General features: G+C 38.0%; 1 protein-coding gene and 1 long non-coding RNA gene across 2 annotated transcripts; both read left to right on the top strand.

Annotated features, from left to right (window-relative positions):
* Positions 1 to 2,752: 2,752 nt before the first annotated feature.
* On the top strand, positions 2,753 to 17,718 carry LOC114484244 (uncharacterized). Its single transcript, XR_008618711.1, has 4 exons — positions 2,753 to 2,900; positions 4,648 to 4,800; positions 14,266 to 14,429; positions 16,280 to 17,718. It is a non-coding gene; the product is annotated as an uncharacterized lncRNA (long non-coding RNA).
* Positions 9,800 to 11,263, top strand: LOC102983610 (serine/threonine-protein phosphatase 2A 56 kDa regulatory subunit gamma isoform-like). Its single transcript, XM_055088615.1, is given in 3 exon segments — positions 9,800 to 10,317; positions 10,319 to 11,139; positions 11,141 to 11,263. Coding segments are annotated over 3 exon segments (1,122 nt in total). The 5' UTR covers positions 9,800 to 10,095; the 3' UTR covers positions 11,220 to 11,263.
* Positions 17,719 to 20,000: the final 2,282 nt, after the last annotated feature.

Below are 20,000 nucleotides of genomic sequence, written 5' to 3'. Positions count from 1 at the left end.
ATTACAGAATTTTAAGGCGTGTGTATGACACAGTAACTAGCTTGTGGGGCAGCTGCAATTGTATCTTAAAAGTGGGTCTTTCATAGGAATCAGAAGAATAGTATACCAGGGTTTTGTCTCAAGAAAGTTAATTAATTTGTAGATGGACATTTATAAAAAGATGATGGTAATGATATTACAGAGGATATAACATAGGTGACTGTGACCAAAAAGAAAATAATGCTGGAAAAAAATTCTGCTTCAAAAATTAAAGGATTTTTTTTTGTTCCTGTTGTCCTGACCATACTGAATAGAAAGTTCATTTTTAATCATTCCTTTGAAATTATGAAATTATTGTGAAAACTAACCCTTTCATATCTGGTGGGTTATATTTTTGTTTCAATTCAGTAGTGAGTAAAAAGTTCATTACTAAAAAGACCTTGAAAATTACAAAACTTTTAAAATACTTGCTATTAAAATATGTTAAGAGCAGTTGAAATTTTAGTATGTATAAGTTAAGCACTTTCTAAAATTGTAGCAGAAAGTTCTGAAAGAAAATAATGATAAAATAGTTATCTGGAGATCATTTGCCACTTAGCCTTCTTCTTTTATGATGACAGTCTTAGAGTTTCCTCCTCCCTGAGCCCTCCCTTTCTCTCCCATTTCACACTCCTGCAAGACTGCCCTTGTCCCCATGCATGGCCCTTTTGTGCTCCTCTGTGATCAGAAGACCATTGCAGTGGAGTGCAGACTCCCACCTAGGCCAGCCCTTGCCTCTCTACTGTGTTACTTTGTTACACTAAAGATATGGAAGTTTTAAAACACACACGCATAAACTTAACATTGAAAGTTACTTAATGTAGCACAAAAAGCAAGAAAAGAAATGATTTTAAAGGCAATTTGCTATACAGAGGAAAGGTTGTTTAAAGAGGATTCAATTGAGTAATGAATACAGTTTAGAAGCTCTTTAGTGAGTATGTTGTTTTTGAGAATCAAATAGTGATATTCTTTTGCTAACATAAAAATTAGTAAACTTCAGCAGGAAAATAAGAATAAAATGAAGTGAAAAGTTGTTGTTTTTTTTTTTTTAAGAACTAAGTAAAACAAATGAAACTCAGGTACAGGTGCAATTAACCAAGTTTGCAGTGAAAATTCCTGTTATATTTCTGTACTGGAGGAATGTAGAGATTAGTGGCTTGTTAGGGGTGTCAGCAGTATAAGAAAAAAGCCAATCTCTTGCTTTTGAGTCCTTTCCAAAGTAAATTGCATAGACTTCTTAAAGAAGTTTGGAATCTCATTAAAAAGCCTTTAAGATTGTATAATTTTACTTTCTCTAATTTCTAATGTGATAATTGTATATTGCAGAACAGAACCATTAATAAGAGAAAGGAATTAGTTTTGAGGTAACTGCCTTCATTAGGGGCTGAAATTAAATGCTAAAGATGTTTAATTTGGTTAGAAGTTCTGTAACATTCTATATATGTCTACAAATTTGTATATCACCAAAAGTTGAGAATTCCAAGAACTTTTGCATATAGATAACTGGGTATATGCCTATATCTTCATGTTTTCCCTCCTTTAATATTAGTGATAGTTAATGTATTTTTAGGATAATAAGTGAACATTTTTTCACCTAGCTGTAGATCCATCTTAATCAGATTATTAGTTAAGAGAAATTTGATTTGAAAAAAGTCAGTGATAGCATTTTAGTTTAGTTTTATCATATTACCTTCATAACTTCAGTTCGGGCATGGCTCAGGTCAGAACCCCCCAAAAAGCACAAATGCTTTTATCGTTAACATATTTGTGTGAAGCTTCTGTTCACTTGTAATCTGCCAGCCCCATTTGGAGAGTAAATTTTCTAACTCGTGATTAATCAGTTTTCCTGCATCAAAATCCAGATTGATGTTTATCTCTAGTTGTCTCTTAGTATTATTTTCTCAAAGCTCCTTTGTAACATCTCTGTCCCCTCTGATTCAAAGAGTCAGAGACAGAAAATCTCTTCATTTCCTGTCCCATATATATATATATATATATATATATATATATATTTTTTTTTTTTTTTTTTTTTTTTTTTTTTTTTTTTGTGGTATGCGGGCTTCCCTCTGCTGTGGCCTCGCCCGTTGCGGAGCACAGGCTCCGGACGCGCAGGCTCAGCGGCCATGGCTCACGGGCCCAGCCGCTCCGTGGCATGCGGGATCCTCCCAGACCGGGGCGCGAACCCCGTTCCCCTGCATCGGCAGGCGGACGCGCAACCGCGGCGCCACCAGGGAAGCCCCCTTATATTTTTCTGATTAGTCTACACGTAATGGTCTTTTTTTACTTTGCCAGAGACTTCAGAAATGTTGGTTCTAACAGCACAGAACATTAGCTCGGAAAACTGATCTCATTTTAAGCTTGTAAAAATACACTATTGTGATAGAATAAAAGAGCTAGGCTTGACTTTTGAGTGACTTTCTTTGTCTCCGAACTGATTTGGGGCCTCATATAAAAACTGACAGTTCTTGGTTTGCCTTCATGGTCTGTGAATATCCTGAGCCACTTGTAAATTAGTATCTCAGTGGAAAGCCCCATGATGCAATTAGGAGGTATAAAAAAGAGGGGACTCACTTGACCACCATCACCTCCCCCGACCCCACCCCACCCCACCCCGGGTAGCACTTACAGAGTTCTCAAACCACCTATCCGATCTGGTCCTTGGCTTTACATGTGTAGGGACTTGATTTTTTTAAGCTCAGCTGATGCGGTATGTGACATTTTCCAAATTCTATGAGTTTAATTTATAAACTAGAATGCCAATTTCTTTCATTTACAGTAAAAGATGTTCCAGATATATAAATAAGAAATGGTAGTGAAGGCCCATACTCAGGAGGCCAGGGTTTGACTCCTGACGACACCACTTCCTAGTTGTGTGACCTCAGGTAAGTTACCTGACTACTCTGAGCCTGTTTCTTCTGCTATAGAATGGGGATAATGGACCACCCTCATGGGGTTGTTGTGAGGATTAAGTGAATTTATATATGTATAAGCATACCTCAGAGATATTGCGGGTTCCAGACCACTGCAATAAAGCTAATATCTCAAGAAAGCGAGTCATACAAATTTTTCATTTCCCAGTGCATATAAAAGTTGTTTACATTATACTGTAGTCTTTTAAGTGTGCAATAGCATTACGTCTGAAAAACCAATGTACATACCTTAATTTAAAAATACTTTATTGCTAAAAAATGCTAACCAGCATCTGGGCCTTCAGTAAGTTGTAATATTTTGCAGTAGTAACGTCAAAGATCACTCATTACAGATCACCATAATAAATATAATAATGAAAAAGTTTGATATATTGCAAGAATTACCAAAATGTGACACAGACACACAAAGTGAGCAAACGCTGTTGGAAAAATGGCACCGATAGACTTGCTCGACACAGGGTTGCCGCAAACCTTCAATTTCTAAAAATCACAGTATCTGTAAAGCACAATAAAGTGAGATATGCCCATAAAACGCTAAAACTGCTTAGTAACTAGTAAGTACTTAGCCAATGTTAGCAATTCTTTTAATTTATATTCTTTTAACTTATATTTGGAGTGGTTCCTTCTAGCATCTGTATCCATTCACAAGACAAAACTATAGAACAGTAAATTGCTTGGTGAATGTAAAATTAAAAGAGAGAAATGTAAATGTTCATTAGGAAATCACTTCCAGGACTTCTAGTGGTTGTCCCCAATTGAGGATACTTCTGTCTACTTGATCATTAGGTCATTTTATTAGTCCTGCCTCTGTATGGTCACAGTAAAAAGATGAGCACAAATAATTATGGTATTTCTTCTAAAGACACATAAAAATGGGAGATAATAGGGGGATTTACTCTTTTAGCATCATAGACCTCTAAGCTCTAGGGTGTACAACAGAGTTCTTAACGAAACATGAAAAAAACTCAAGTCACATGAGTTGGAATGCTCAGATCCAGCTGTTCCTTTGACTTATGCTTCCCAGCCCAGAGAGTGGCTTATTTTGATACCATTCCAGGGGAGCACTTCTGTATCTGCTTTCTTATATGGATAGCAGAGTTGCTTTCATGCTTTGGCACTCAACCAAGGAGGGAAGACCTGTCATAAGGGACCTGTGTATGTGGCTTGCATTTGAGGGCCCACAGAGTCCATCCAGTAATGTCAGAGCAGTCTCTTGCCACAGGAGTGGGGGAGAGGATAAATAGTGATATGTTCAGTTCTTGCAATCTCCTGGTCTTCATGCAAATTGCTTTTTTTTTCTGGTGAAATAAACCATCTTGGTTGCCTTAGAGTATAAGGAGTAGATCACATCTTCAGTTAATTAAGTTTCAATCACATTTTCCTAGTTCTCTTAATATTGTTTTATAAAACACTTTACTCTCCAGATCATGACTATAAACTATGTGTTTGAAAAAGGTTATTTGCAGATTGTTTCATCCATCCTATGTTGATTTTACCCTGAGAAAATGACATTATACGAGAGTATGCTAGTTTTCTACCAGAATGCATTCTTCTTTCTTCATAGTTTAAATAGAGTATAGCTGGACACCTGGCTGTCCTGCTGCAGACTCTGTGCACCTAGGCGTAGGTTCCATGACTAAGTTCTTGTCAGTGGAAAGTGAATGAAGGCCTTAAAACCTTGAATATGTGCTCCCCTCAGGAGCTACTTTCCTTCCAGGGAACCCATTGTTAATAATGCAAACAAGGACATCACCTTAGGGGACAGCGGAGCCACAGTATAACAGAAACCTGCATCTCTGAAGGACTCTGGCGGGCAGAGCACCCAGGAACCTGACCGCTTCCCTTGGGACTGGTATGTGAAAGAGAAACTGCAGGGTTCTTTAAGCTACTGTATTTGAGCTACCATATTTCTGTTGTAGCAGCCTAGCTTTTTACCCTAGCAAAGATAGACATTTTCTGTTCTTGTCTCCATTATACCTTCTTTGGAGTTTATACCTTCTGTTCTGTGTTATGAGCACAACTTTTATTGGGTGGAAAGAGCTAATCCAATCTGGATCAGGTACCACTTCCACTGCTTCCGCAAATTACTCCTCCTGTCTTACATTCTTCACATATATAATGAAGATCATAGACTAAATGGCCTAGTATGAAAGGACTAAAGAGCGTTCCCGATATACAATAGCCACACAATAAATGTAAATTCCATATTGTTCCCTTTAACATCACTCAAAAGTAAGCGCTCCTAATAGGCTCAATCCTTATGTACCACACTCAAGAAAACTATAGAGCATGTTTTTCTGGGGTTATTTAAATACCTGTGCTGTAGAAGAAATATTGATGTTTTAATGTTGCTAAAGAATATTCCGAAAGAGGAAATAGTTGAACTGAGTGATAAATGTTGACATTTTGCTAATAACATGCCAGGACCTCATATAAATCATTGAATTCTGAGACTGAAAATGTCATTTCTTGCTTAACTTACCTATCCTATAAATAAGAAGTAACTGAGGGGACCTCCCTTGTGGTCCAGTGGTTAAGACTCCGTGCTCCCAATGCAGGGGACCCGGGTTCGATCCCTGGTCAGGGAACTAGATCCTGCGTGCTGCAACGAAGATCCCACATGCTACAACTAAGACCCAGTGCAGCCAAATAAATAAATAAATATTGAAAAAAAAAAGTAAGGAGCAGAAAGATTAAGATTAACCATAAAGATGTCATAAAATAATAAACTATTGCAAAGATTAATTTATAAAGTTGTTGTTTGGAAGTTGAAATTAATTTTCACATGGAAAATGGTTATTACATTTTCAGAGTAGCCACAAAATCCTATTCAACACAGTGTAACTGAAATACTGTAGGGGGTTTTGGACAGCCAAGGGAAAACAAAGGGTAAGGAAATCCAAGCATCTCAACTTGGCAATTGAGGCCATTGATGATCTGACCACAGCCTATTTCTCTCTCATTATTCCTTTTTTTGGTAAAGGCACAAGGAAATTAAATCCCTTAACCAATTACACAGCTCATTATTTTCTCTGTCCAAAAAAAAAAAAAAAAGATGATTGTTCATAATTTTTAAACCATTACAGTAGAGCATTATTTGCATTGAATGACCCATTTTGGCCTTAATGAATAGAAACAAGTTTGGGAGGGTAGAATGAAAATCCTGCCAGCCTGAATCATAAACGCAAAAGGTTTCAGCAATCCATGATTTTCCCATTAATCCAGCCTAGGATATCCATGAGTGGTTTCTAGAAATAAATGATTAGGGATGAGTAGAGATGAGAGAATACCCAACAGACCCTTGTGAAGCCTCTATTTCTTCACCTTACCCTCTTCTCCTTCAAATTATTGTTACCATGAGAATCGTAAAGGAGTATTTATCCTAAAGAAGTGAAGAATGTGGAAATTTAAAGAAAAAAAGTCAGTTTAAAAAGTGTTCTACTTGGGACTTCCCTGGCGGTCCAGTGGTTAAGACTCAGCGCTTCCACTGCATGGGGCCGGGGTTCAATCCCTGGTCAGAGAACTAAGATCCTGCATGCGCCGCACAGCAAAAAAAAAAAGTATCTATTCAGTGAAAATGTGCTGTCCCTCTCTACTTGCTAAGGTGGAGGACATGCTCTATGCTTTTATCTGGGGAACAGTTACTCAGATGTACATATATGTAAATTTTCATTCAGCTGTACAGTCAAGGCTTGAGTGCTTTACTGTATATGTTATACCTCAATTTTAAAAAGAAAAGAAATGCATCCCTCAATTAAATAATTGGTTGGTACGGCACTTATGCCCAAAGTGCAATATTGAGTGTTCATAAAGTGCTTATATACTGAAAATTTTTAAAGATGTTGGCTAGTGATAATATCAGTATATAAACCACAGACAAAAAAAGTTTGTTAATGCTTAAGATGGACACATTTCACAATTGAACAGGAGGTATTATTTCAGAAACTATGATAAAAGACATTCCCATAGATGAGAAGGTAAATTATTTTCTGTGGTCAAAAGAATTGAAATCCATATCAGCTGTAATAAGATTCAATTGTAATAGCAAAAACAATTGGAACAATTTAAATATTCATCAATATAGGAAAATGGTGAAATGAACTATAATACATCCATAGAAAAGACTACCTTTGGCCATTAAAAAGAATAAAGTACGTCTATATGAGCAGCATAGAAAGATTTCTTATTCATTTTGCTTTGTGAAAAAGTAAGTTGCAGAACAATATGCATAGTATGGTCACAGAGGTACCCTCAGTTAACTGGTGTGTATCCTTCCAAATAGTTATTGTTGTACTTACATATATTATACATCTACATATGTTTTTACATAAATGGGATTATAATCATTATGTAATGTTTTCACTTAAATAACTGAATCAAAGATTTGAAGGCAATGTAAAAATGCATCTAGAATTACATCATATCTGAGAACTTTCATGTATTCCTTTAAGCCAAGACTTGAAGAATGAAAAGTATGCAGCCATCAAAACAAGTAGAGTACAAGATTCCCAGGCAGAAGGAACAGCAAATGCAGAGGTTGTGAGGCAGGAAAGGACCTGGTGTTTTGGAGGAACAGGAGGCTGGAGTGGCTAAGTGTAATAAGTAAAAGGTTCTTGGTTATGCAGGACCTTGCATGCATGAGAAAGTTCTGGCATCTTATTCTGACTTAAATAGATAATCATTAAAGAGTTTTAAACAAGAGAGACATGCAATCTGATTCATATTTTTAAAAATCACCTGGGACAGCTACATGTAAAAGAATGAAATTAGAACCCTCCCTAACACCGTACACAAAAGTAAACTCAAAATGGATTAAAGATCTGAATGCAAGGCCAGACACTATAAAACTCTTGAGGAAAACATAGGCAGAACACTCTTTGACATAAATCACAGCAAGATCTTCTTTGACCCACCTCCTAGAGTAATGAAGATAAAAACAGAAATAAACAAATAGGACCTAATTAAACTTAAAAGCTTTTGTAAAGCAAAGGAAACCATAAGCAAGACAAAAAGACAACCCTCAAAATGGGAGAAAATATTTGCAAATGAAGCAACTGACAAAGGACTAATCTCCAAAATATACAAACAGCTCATGCAGCTCAATATCAAAGAAACAAACAACCCAATCAAAAAATGGGCAGGAGACCTAAATAGACATTTCTACAAAGAAGACATACGGATGGCTAACAAACACATGAAAAGATGCTCCACATCACTAATAGAGAAAAGCAAACCAAAACTACAATGAGGGGACTTCCCTGGTGATCCAGTGGTTAAGAATCCGCCTTCCAATGCAGAGGACGTGGGTTCAATCCCTGGTCAGGGAACTAAGATCCCACATGCCACAGGGCAACTAAGCCTGTGTGCTGCAACTAATGAGCCTGCGTGCTCTGGCCCGCACACCACAACTGGAGAGAAGCCTGCGTGCCGCAACTAGAGAAGCCCGCACACTACAACAAGGAGCCCACGCACCGCAATGAAAGATCCCACATGCCTCAGTGAGGATCCTGTGTGCCACAACTAAGACCCAACGCAGCCAAAAAAATAAGGAAAATAAGTTTAAAAAATATTTTTAAAAAATCAACCTAAAAATTATTAATAAGATGGTTTCAATTTTTTCTTTCATGCTGTTTTCAAAATTTGAAGTGTATTTTATACCTACAACACTTCAACTTAAACCTGCCGCATTTCCAGTGTTCAGCAGCCACATGTGCCTTAGTGGCTACTGTAGTGGATAGCGCAGGTCTAGGGCTTTACCCTTCCTCCTAAGGAATTTAGCCAAAACTCTCATCCCCAACTGATTTCAACAGAGCACATAAAAACCCACTTTGCTCAGACCGGTTGTGTTTTCATTTAAGGCTGAATATAAAAAGTATATGATAAATCTTCATTCCTGCTTTTTTTTTTTTTTTTTTTGAAGAAAAGAGGGTGAGGGGGCTCAACGACTATAGAGGAGACACGGGAGAGATCAGTTATAAGAGGTACCAATGAGGTTGACTCTAGACTTGAACTACGAAGAAATGGAGAGACGTAACTTGATTCGACCTGCTTACTGGAGGAAGAGTTCACAAGACATACTGATGCAATGGATGAGAGGTGGGGAGGGAAGAATCAAAAATGACTCCTAGGTTTTTAGCCTGAGCAGGTAGATGCATGATGGTGCCACTTCCTGAGATGGGAAAGACCTGGGGGAGGAGCAGGTACAGGATGTGTGGGGGGCATGGGGATCAAGAATCTGTTTTGAATGTAGGCGACACTGTCCAACTTGAAGACTTACTATAAAGCTACCATGATCAAAACAGTGTGATATTGGTGAACAAATAGACAAATAGATGAATGAAACAGAATGGAGAGCACAGAATAAATATAGTCAAATGACCATTGACAAAGGAGCCAAGGCAATACAATGGAGCAAAGATTTTCAATAAATGATGCTGGAACCATTGACGGCCACATAACAAAAAATGGATCCCTACACAGAATTATACCCTTCACAAAAAATAATTCAAAATGGATCACAGACCTAAATGTAAAATGCAAAACTATAAAAATACTAGAAGATAACATAGGAGAAAATCTAGATCACCTTGGATATGGTGATGACTTTTTAGATACAACACCAAAGATAATCCATAAAAGAAAGAATCGATAAGCTGAACTGCATTAAAATTTAAAACTTATGCTCTGTAAAAGACACTGTCAAGAGAATGAGAAGACAAGCCACAGACTGGGAGAAAATATTTGCAGAAGACATATCTGATAAAGAACTGTTACCCAAAACATAAAAAGAACTCTTAAAACTCAACAATAAGAAAAACAGCCCAATTAAAAAATGGTTTAGAGTTTGTCTTTTTTTTTTAAACTAAAATGGAGGCTGGTTTCTTGCCTTAAGGAGTACATTGCCTTTCCCGCTGAAGTCTAGATGTTGACATGTAATAAAGCGGGCAGCAGGATGGTGGTGGATGCGGCCAACTCCAATGGGCCTTTCCAGCCCGTGGCCCTTCTCCATATTTGAGATGTTCCTCCTGCTGATCAAGAGAAGCTTTTTATCCAGAAGTTACGTCAGTGTTGTGTCCTCTTTGACTTTGTTTCCGATCCACTAAGTGACCTAAAGTGGAAGGAAGTAAAACGAGCTGCCTTAAGTGAAATGGTAGAATATATCACCCATAATCGGAATGTGATCACAGAGCCTTTTTACCCAGAAGTAGTCCATATGTTTGCAGTTAACATGTTTCGAACATTACCACCTTCCTCCAACCCTACGGGAGCAGATTTTGACCCAGAGGAAGATGAGCCAACGTTAGAAGCAGCCTGGCCTCACCTGCAGCTTGTTTATGAGTTTTTCTTAAGATTTTTAGAGTCTCCAGATTTTCCAACCTAATATAGCAAAGAAATATATTGATCAGAAGTTTGTATTGCAGCTTTTAGAGCTCTTTGACAGTGAAGATCCTCACGAGAGAGATTTTCTTAAAACTACCCTTCACCGAATCTATGGAAAATTCTTAGGCTTAAGAGCTTACATCAGAAAACAGATAAATAATATATTTTATAGATTTATTTATGAAACAGAGCATCACAGTGGCATAGCAGAATTACTGGAAATACTGGGAAGTATAATTAATGGATTTGCCTTACCACTAAAAGAAGAGCACAAGATTTTCTTATTGAAGGTGTTATTACCTTTGCACAAAGTGAAGTCTCTGAGCGTCTACCATCCTCAGCTGGCATACTGTGTAGTGCAGTTTTTAGAAAAGGACAGCACCCTCACTGAACCGGTGGTGATGGCACTTCTCAAGTACTGGCCAAAGACTCACAGCCCAAAAGAAGTCATGTTCCTAAATGAACTAGAAGAGATTCTAGACGTAATTGAACCATCAGAGTTTGTGAAGATCATGGAGCCTCTCTTCCGGCAGTTAGCCAAGTGTGTCTCCAGTCCCCACTTCCAGGTGGCAGAGCGAGCGCTGTATTACTGGAATAACGAGTACATCATGAGTCTCATCAGTGACAACGCAGCAAAGATTCTGCCCATCATGTTTCCATCCTTGTACCGCAACTCAAAGACCCACTGGAACAAGACAATACATGGCTTGATATACAATGCGCTGAAACTCTTCATGGAGATGAACCAAAAACTATTTGATGACTGCACCCAGCAGTTTAAAGCAGAGAAACTGAAAGAAGCTAAAAATGAAAGAACGAGAAGAAGTGTGGGTTAAAATAGAAAACCTAGCCAAAGCAAACCCCCAGGTACTAAAAAAGAGAGTAACATGAAAACGTCTAGGGTGTAACTTGAATGTTTTTATGAGATAAGAGTGTGGATTCATCGTGAGAGGGGAGGAAAATCAATTTCACTAACACTGTATATGAAAATATCTGCAATAAAAATACATTTCAACTTTAAAAAAAATGGTTTAAAGGTAGGTTCAAGATGGGTAGATATGAAGTTGGCCACTAGCTACAAGTATCTGAAGCTCAGAAGAAAGTTTGAAGCAGCAGATACATAAATTTAGAGTCATCACTATATGTATGGCATTTAAAACCTGGGGACTAGAGTAGATCACCCAGATTACAGAGAGTGTATAGAAAGAGAAGAGGAAAGGACCAAGAATGAGTCTGGTCAGAGCTCAAGGAAAGGAGTAGAGATCAGCAAAACAGACTCGAAGAAGCGACTAATGAGGTAGGAAAAAAACCAAGGGGGTATGGTCAGAGCAGCCAGGAGAAGGCAGAGTTCCAAAAGAAAGCAAATGCTGCTGAGCAGTTGAAAAAAATGCTGGTTGACAAGTTGTTTCATTTGAAAGCAAGTTTGAATTACTCTTTTGAGAAGTCTTTCCACAAAAGAGACAAGAGAAACGGTGTAGAGGCTGGAGGGAGATGATCAGGCAAAAAGGGTTTTTTGGTTGGTTGGTTGTTGGTAGTTTTTTCGTTTTGTTTTTGTGTGATGGAAAATGCTAGAGCATGTCTGGGTGTTGATAGGTATGCTCCTGGAGAGGAGAGTTTGAGGCTAATGAGGTAAGAGAGAACGGAGAGGACAGAAGAAATGTAGTTTTGAGAAGCTATGGGGTGGGAGGGTTCCATCTGGAACCCAGGTGGAAGGACTGGCCTTTGGTAGATGCAGGAATGCTTCTTCCACTGGCATAGAAGAGAAGACAGTGAGAACATGAGTAGAGATGTAGCTTGTTTTCCCAGTGATGTTTGAATCAAAGCCATAGCAGAGGGTATGTGAAGAGCGTAGGTTTGAAGGGTTAGTAGAAGCTTTTCCACAGCTCTCTTCAACTTGCCTTTTTGCTTTTGTTTTTTTTTTTTAAACCAAGTTTCCATGGGCTAGCACAGAATCCTGGAAGCCTCCATTTATTAACCTTTTATTTATTGGATCATGAAGCAGAGAAACACTTGGGGTTTGAGTCAACTTTAGAAGGATTCCAGTATCAGCGGGGACAGTGTACCAGCTGAGTGTCAGTCCTGGGGGAATGGGTACCTTCTCACTCCTTGTGAGCCTGCTCTTTACCTTGTTCCAGGAAATAGAAAATACCAGCATTTAAGGTAATCTCTCATGAGGCTCTGCATTTTATCTTTCTATTTTGGTGGTAAAATTCCTCACTTCTTTCTCTTGTGAGGCCTGCCCAATCTGAGCAGTTTCTGTTTAGAGTAACTACTACCCTCTTCAAAAAAGTTTGTCTCAGTAGAGAATAGCAGTCGCAGCTGCTGCTACAGTGATATAAATGAGGGTGTGGGGAGTGTACAGTTCATAGTCTTTCATTTCAGTCCTTGGAAATCTCATGACAGTGCAGACCAGAGAGCACCCCTTGGACTTTTGTGACTCTTGCCTGAGTGGATTAACTAACCCTGTTTACTAATATCTTTCAGCCCCCTCTTGGAGACCCTCATCTTTAGAATCCACTGCTCTTGTTACTTTGAACAAAGCCTCCAGTTTGCTGCTCTTCTGATCACAGCATGAGAGCAAGCATACTTGCTTTGGTCCAATTTTGTGTGTAAGTGACTTCAGCCATTTGGCTTATTGTATTTGTATCATTTGGGGGTGAATTCCAGGGACCTCAGGACATCATTCCTGTTTTTACTTGAAAATAGATGTAATGAACAACTGTATTAGATTTGGCCAAGTTTTATTTCCGAGGAAGGAGCCTGTCTTGTGGTTTAACTCATCCAAAGGTACATCTGATGCCTGGTTTGACTAACATCTTTACTCAGTTTAAACAGTGTAACAAAGGAAAGATCTGTTTCCTTTCTTATGCATGCCTTGAATAGTGATGACCAGCTCAGGCATTGGGACCAAAGTCCCACCTTTTACCTGCTAATGCCTTCAAATATCACAAACACTGTTGATTATTTACCCGTAACCATTTCTCATACCCAGCACACCCCCTTTTCCTTGCAACAAAATCTTTCTTTAAAAATATCTTTATTGGAGTATAATTGATTTACAGTGGTGTGTTGCAACAAAATCTTAATTTTGTTCAACAGAGAGTAAGTGTGCCTATCTCCAGGAAGTGCATTATTATTGGTCTAAATTCACCATGTAATCTCTTTTCTCTTCTACCAGGGTTAGGGATAGGCAGGTGATCCAGTTCTGGCCTGTGAAATGTGAAGAAGTCTGGGGAGGGGTTTGGCAGAGCTTTTGGGGGGAAATTCCTCCCTGATGAAAAGAGGGAGGCAAGAAGACATTGTCACTCTCTTTTCTTTCCTGCTACCAGGGACTTGGGGTGAATTCCAGGGCCCTCTGTGTATCATTCCTTTGTTATTTGAAAATCGATTTAGTAAAGAACTGTGTTTGGAGTTGTGGAAAAGTAAAGCCAAGAGATGGGCAAAGAAGCATCCCTAACTGTTAGCTAATCGTGGGTCAGCATCCCTCCAGATTCTTGTTTTGTGCAAGAATTAAATGCTCTCATTGTTTAAGCCACTTTTAGTTGAGTATTCTGTTACTTGCAGCTAAAAGCCTTCAGATACACCTGACTTCACAGAACTTACTATGCTTCACAGAGCATCTTTAACATTCTTTATACTGACTGAACAAAAACAATTCCCCATCTTCTACTTGGCTGTTAAACCATCGTTCCTGAGTAGCTTGTTAAATATAGTTAAAGATCCAAGAGTATTATAAAAAGTAAAGTGTTTTAATTCTTCTGATTTTTCTAGTGTACTTTGGCCAAGTGGAATAATATAAATAAAATGATTTTTCATTAACTGATCTATAGAAGAAAGAATGTCAGTATTCCCAAATAGCCATTTTAGAGTTTTCTTCTTTTTTTTTTCTCAGTGTAATCACTATATATTTTTTTATTTTATTTTTATTGGTGTATAGTTGTTTTACAGTGTTGTGTTAGTTTCTACTGTACAGCAAGAGATGAATGGATAAAGAAGATGTGGTACATATATACAATGGAATATTACTCAGCCATAGAAAGGAACAAAATTGGGTCATTTGTAGAGATGTGGATGGACCTAGAGACTGTCATACAGAGTGAAGTAAGTCAGAAAGAGATAAACAAATATTGTTTATTAATGCATATATATGGAATCTAGAAAAATGGTACAGATGAACCTGTTTGCAAGGCAGAAATAGACACAGACATAGAGAACAAACGTATGGACACCAAGGGGGGAAAGAAGGGGTGGGATGAATTGGGAGATTGGGATTGACATATATATGCTAACTAATATGTATAAAATAGAGTTTTCTTCTTTAAAGTGTTTTTCGGGCTTTCTGGTTCAGAATTTGAGTTCCTTTTATTTAAAAAATTTTTTTATTTTGGCTGCATTGGGTCTTCATTGCTGCACGCGGGCTTTCTCTAGTTGTGGCGAGTGGGGGCTACTCTTTGTTGCGGTGTGCGGGCTCCTCATTGTGGTGGCTTCTCTTGTTGTGGAGCACGGGCTCTAGGCACACAGGCTTCAGTAGTTGTGGCTTGTGGGCTCTAGAGTGCAGGCTCAGTAGTTGTGGCACATGGGCTTAGTTGCTCCGCGGCATGTGGGATCTTCACGGCCCAGGGATTGAACCCGTGTCCCCTGCATTGGTAGGTGGATTCTTAACCACTGTGCCACCAGGGAAGCCAGAATTTGAGTTCTTAATTGAGCCAGCCTTTGTAAATTATTGGAAATCAACCATATACAGCCTCTGTTATTGCCTAAGGCAGTCACTATGGTTTTATTATTATTATTGCTATAAAAGCTCACCTGTGTTATTAAAACTCCAAATATTCTTCATCCTTTATGGCTTGGCATTTTTTAACCTTATTTGTCCATAACATATATGGCTGTACCATCATAAGAAGGGAACCAACTGTCAGGGTTCCTGTGAGATCACATGATTTCACACACGTAGAGCTCTTAGAAGTGTACTAACAAAACAAGCAAGCATTCCATATGTTATCATTTATTTGTTTATTCAGCCTGCCCTCTATTGGGTACATTGCTATTTCTAGCAATGTACCTATTTTCCCATTATTTCTAACAAGGCCAGAATGAATTTCCTTAAGCTTGTACTTATACATTCACATCTGGGATAAATTTCTAGGAATGGAATTGGTATGCCAAAGGCTATATGCATTTAACATTTTGCTAGGTGTTGTCAAATTGCTGTCTAAAATGGTTGTACCAATTTACATTCCAACCCCTGGCCTGTGATCTGCCTGATTCCCCTTACTTTCAATTACTGAGCATTATCCAACTTTTTAGTCTTTATCAACCTGATAGGCTTTTAAAAATTGCATCTCCTTTCAGTTTAGTTTGCATTTCTTTAATTATTGTGAGGCTGGGTATCTTTTTCTTTTACATTTATGCATTTACATTATATTTATAGTACTTTTTTCTTCCAGCTGCTTAATTCATGTGCTTTAATTTTCTATTTGATTTAAGCAAGCTTCCCATGCCATTTGAAACTACTATTTTGAATAAGACTCAGGCAAAATGAAAAGATATCAAGATGCTTTCCCAGCCAGCATTCCACACCATCATGACTTCCACTATGGTTTTAAACTTCTTTAAAAAAAAAAAAAAAGCCAAGCTAAATGAAAAACAGTATACTGGAAAGAAGTACTTATTGCCACTGGTTGATTGAAGGGCTTTTGCTTATTTGTTTATTCCTTTCAACTAAATAGAACTCATTCCCTTTAATTCAGCTTATATCCATTTCTCCAACATGGAAACCAGCCCACCAAGAACTGAATCTTTTTATTTTTTAACTTAAGCCAACCTAATAAATAAATATTCTATTATTTCTCACCCAACATAAAAGGTGATAGCAAACTGGTAACAACTTTTGTGTGTATTGGTACATTTTTTGCACTTTTTATAAGAGTGAATTACTTTTCTAAAAACAGGTTGACTTGGAGGATGGTGGAGTAGAAGGACATGTGCTCACCTCCTCTTGCAAGAGCACTGAAATCACAACTAACTGCTGAACAACCATCAACAGGAAGACACTGGAACCCACAAAAAAGATACCCCAAAGACAAAGGAGAAGCTGCAATGAGACGGTAGGAGGGGCACAATCATGATAAAATCAAATCCCATATTTGAAGAGATAATAGCTGAAAACTTCCCTAACATGGGAAAGGAAACAGTCAACCAAGTCAAAGAAGCACAGAGAGTCCCAGGCTGGATAAACCCAAGGAAGAACATGCTGAGACACATAGTAATCAAATGAACAAAAGTTAAAGACAAAAAATATTAAAAGCAACAAGGGAAAAATGACAAATAACATACAATGGAACTCCCATAAGGTTATCGGCTGATTTCTCAGCAGAAACTCTGCAAGCCAGAAGGGAGTGGCACGATATATTTAAATTGATGAAAGGGAAGAAACTACAACCAAGAATACTCTACTGAGAAAGGCTCTCATTCAGATTTGATGGAGAAATCAAAAGCTTTAGAGACAAGCAAAAGCTGAGAGAATTCACCACCACCAGGCCAGATTTGCAACAAATGCTAAGGGAACTCCTCTAGGCGGGAAAGAGACTAGCAACTTAAACAAACAAACAAACAAAACCAAAAAAATAAAAAACCTTGTACACAGACTGTTATATCAAAACCTCATGGGAACAACAAACCCAAAAACTACAAAAGAAACACACAAAAGAAAAAGCAACCCAAACACAACACTAAAGATGGTCATCAAATCACAAGAGAAAAGAACAAACAAGAAAGGGAAGAAAAAAGACCTACAAAACCAAAACCAAAACAGTTAAGAAAATGACAATAAGAAGACAGGTATCGATAATTACCTTAAATGTAGATGGATTAAATGCACCAACCAAAAGACATAGACTGGCAGAGTGGATACAAAAACAATACTCGAATATATACTGTGTACAAGAGCCCCACCTCAGACCCAGGGACACATACAGACCGAAAGTGAGGGGATGGAAGAAGCTATTCCATGCAAATGGAAATCGAAAGCTGGAGTAGCAATACTCATATCAGACAAAACAGATTTTAAAGTAAAGACTGGTATAAGAGACAAGGACATTACATAATGATCAAGGGATCAAGAAGAAGATATAACAATTGTAAATATATATGCACCCAACATAGGAGCACCTATAACAATATAGTGGGGGACTTTAACACCCCACTTTTATCAATGGACAGATCATCCAGACAGAAAATCAATAAGGAAACACAGGCCTTAAATGACACATTAGACCAGATGGACTTAATTGATATTTATAGAGCATTCCATCCAAAAGCAGCAGAATACTTTCTTCTCAAGTGCACACAGAACATTCTCCAGGATTGACCACATGCTGGGCCACAAGGCGAGCCTTGGTAAATTTAAGAAAAATAAATTTTTTCACATCTTTATTGGAGTATAAATGCTTTACAATGTTGTGTTTCTGCTGTACAACAAAGGGAATCAGTTATATGTATACATACATCCCCATATCCCCTCCCTCTTGAGCCTCCTTCCAACCCTCCCTATCCTATCCCTCTAGGTTGTCACAAAGCATTGAGTTGATCTCCCTGTGCTATGCAGCAGCTTCCCACTACCCATCCATTTTACATTTGGTAGTGTATGTATGTCACTGCTACTCTCTCACTTCCTCCCAGCTTCCCCTTCCCTTCCTGTGCCCTCAAGTCCATTCTCTACATCTGCATCGTTATTCCTGCCCCCCACTAGGTTCGTCAGTACCGCTTTTTAAAAATTCCATATATATGTGTTAGCATATGGTATTTGTTTTTCTCTTTCTGACTTACTTCACTCTGTATGACAGATTCTAGGTCCATCCACCTCACGACAAATAACTCAATTTCGTTCCATTTTATGCTCAGTAATACTCCGTTGTATATATGTGCCACATCTTCTTTATCCATTCATCTCTTGATGGGCATTTAGGTTGCTTCCATGTCCTGGCTATTGTAAGTAGTGGTAGAGTGAGTATTGTGGTACATGTATCTTTCTGAATTATGGTTTTCTCAGGGTATATGCCCAGTAGTGGGATTGCTGGGTCATATGGTAGTTCTATTTTTAGTTTTTAAGGAACCTCCATACTGTTCTCCATAGTGGCTGTATCAATTTACCTTCCCACCAACAGTACAAGAGGGTTCCCTTTTCACCACACCCTCTCCAGGATTTATTATTTCTAGATTTTTTGATGATGGCCATTCTGATCGGTGTGAGGTGACACATTGTGGTTTTGATTTACATTTCTCTAATGATTAGTGATGTTGAGCATCTTTTCATGTATTTGTTGGCCATCTGTATGTCTTCTTTGGAGAAATTTCTATTTAGGTCTTCCACCCATTTTGGTGTTCAGTTGTTTGTATTTGTGATATTGAGCTGCATGTGTGGCTTGTATATTTTGGAGATTACTCCTTTGTCAGTTGCTTAATTTGCAAATTTTTTCTCCCATTCTCCATTTCTCCATTTTGTTCTCCCAACAAAAGTGTTGTCTTTTCATCTTGTTCATGGTTTCCTTTGCTGTGCAAAAGCTTTTAAGTCTCATTAGGTCCCATTTGTTTATTTTTGTTTTTATTTCCCTTACTCTAGGAGGTAGGTGAAAAAGGATCTTGCCATGATTTATGTCATAGAGTGATGCCTATGTCGTCCTCTAAGAGTTTTATAGTGTCTGGACTTACATTTAGGTCTTTAATACATTTTGAGTTTATTGTTGTGTATCATGTTAAGGAGTGTTCTGATTTCATTCTTTTACACATATCTGTCCATTTTTCCCAGCACCACTTATTGAAGAGGCTGTCTTTTCTCCATTGTATATTCTTGCCTCTTTGTTAAAGATAAGGTGACCATAGGTGCATGGGCTTATCTCTGGACTTTCTATCCTGTTCCATTGATCTATAGTTCTGTTTTTGTGCCAGTACCACACTGTTTTGATTACTATAGCTATGTAGTATAGTCTGAAGTTAGGGAGCCTGATTCCTCCAGCTCCGTCTTTCTTTCTCAAGATTGTTTTGGCTATTTGGAGTCTTTTGTGTTTCCATACAAATTGTAAAATTTCTTGTTCTAGTTCTGTGAAAAATGCCATTGGAAATTTGATAGGGATGGCCTTGAACCTGTAGATTGCTTTGGTTAGTATAGTCATTTTCACAATATTGCTTCTTCTAATCCAGGAGCATGGTACAACTCTCCATATGTTTATGTTATCTTTAATTTCTTTCATCAGTGTTCTATAGTTTTCTGAGTACAGGTCTTTTGCCTCCTTAGGTAGGTTTATTCCTAGGTATTTTATTCTTTTTTTTTGTGATGGTAAATGGGATTGTTTCTTACTTTCTCTTTCTGATCTTTCGTTGTTAGTGTATAGGAACGCAAAAAATTTCTGTGCATTAATTTTGCATCCTTCAACCTTACCAAATTCATTGATTAGTTCTAGTAGTTTTCTGGTGGCATCTTTAGGATTTTCTATGTATAGTGTCATGTCATCGGCAAACAGTGACAGTTTTACATCTTCTTTTCCAATTTGTATTCCTTTTATTTCTTTTTCTTCTCTGATTGCTGTGGCTAGGGCTTCCAATACTATGTTGAATAATAGTGTCTTGTCTTATTCCTGATCTTAGAAGAAATGCTTTCAGTTTTTCACCATTGAG

This window comes from Physeter macrocephalus, chromosome 2, assembly GCF_002837175.3.
Source record: "Physeter macrocephalus isolate SW-GA chromosome 2, ASM283717v5, whole genome shotgun sequence".
NCBI classification, from domain to species: Eukaryota; Metazoa; Chordata; class Mammalia; order Artiodactyla; family Physeteridae; genus Physeter; species Physeter macrocephalus.
Note: the sequence above shows the minus strand (reverse complement) of the source record. Positions and strands in the feature narration are given on the sequence as shown.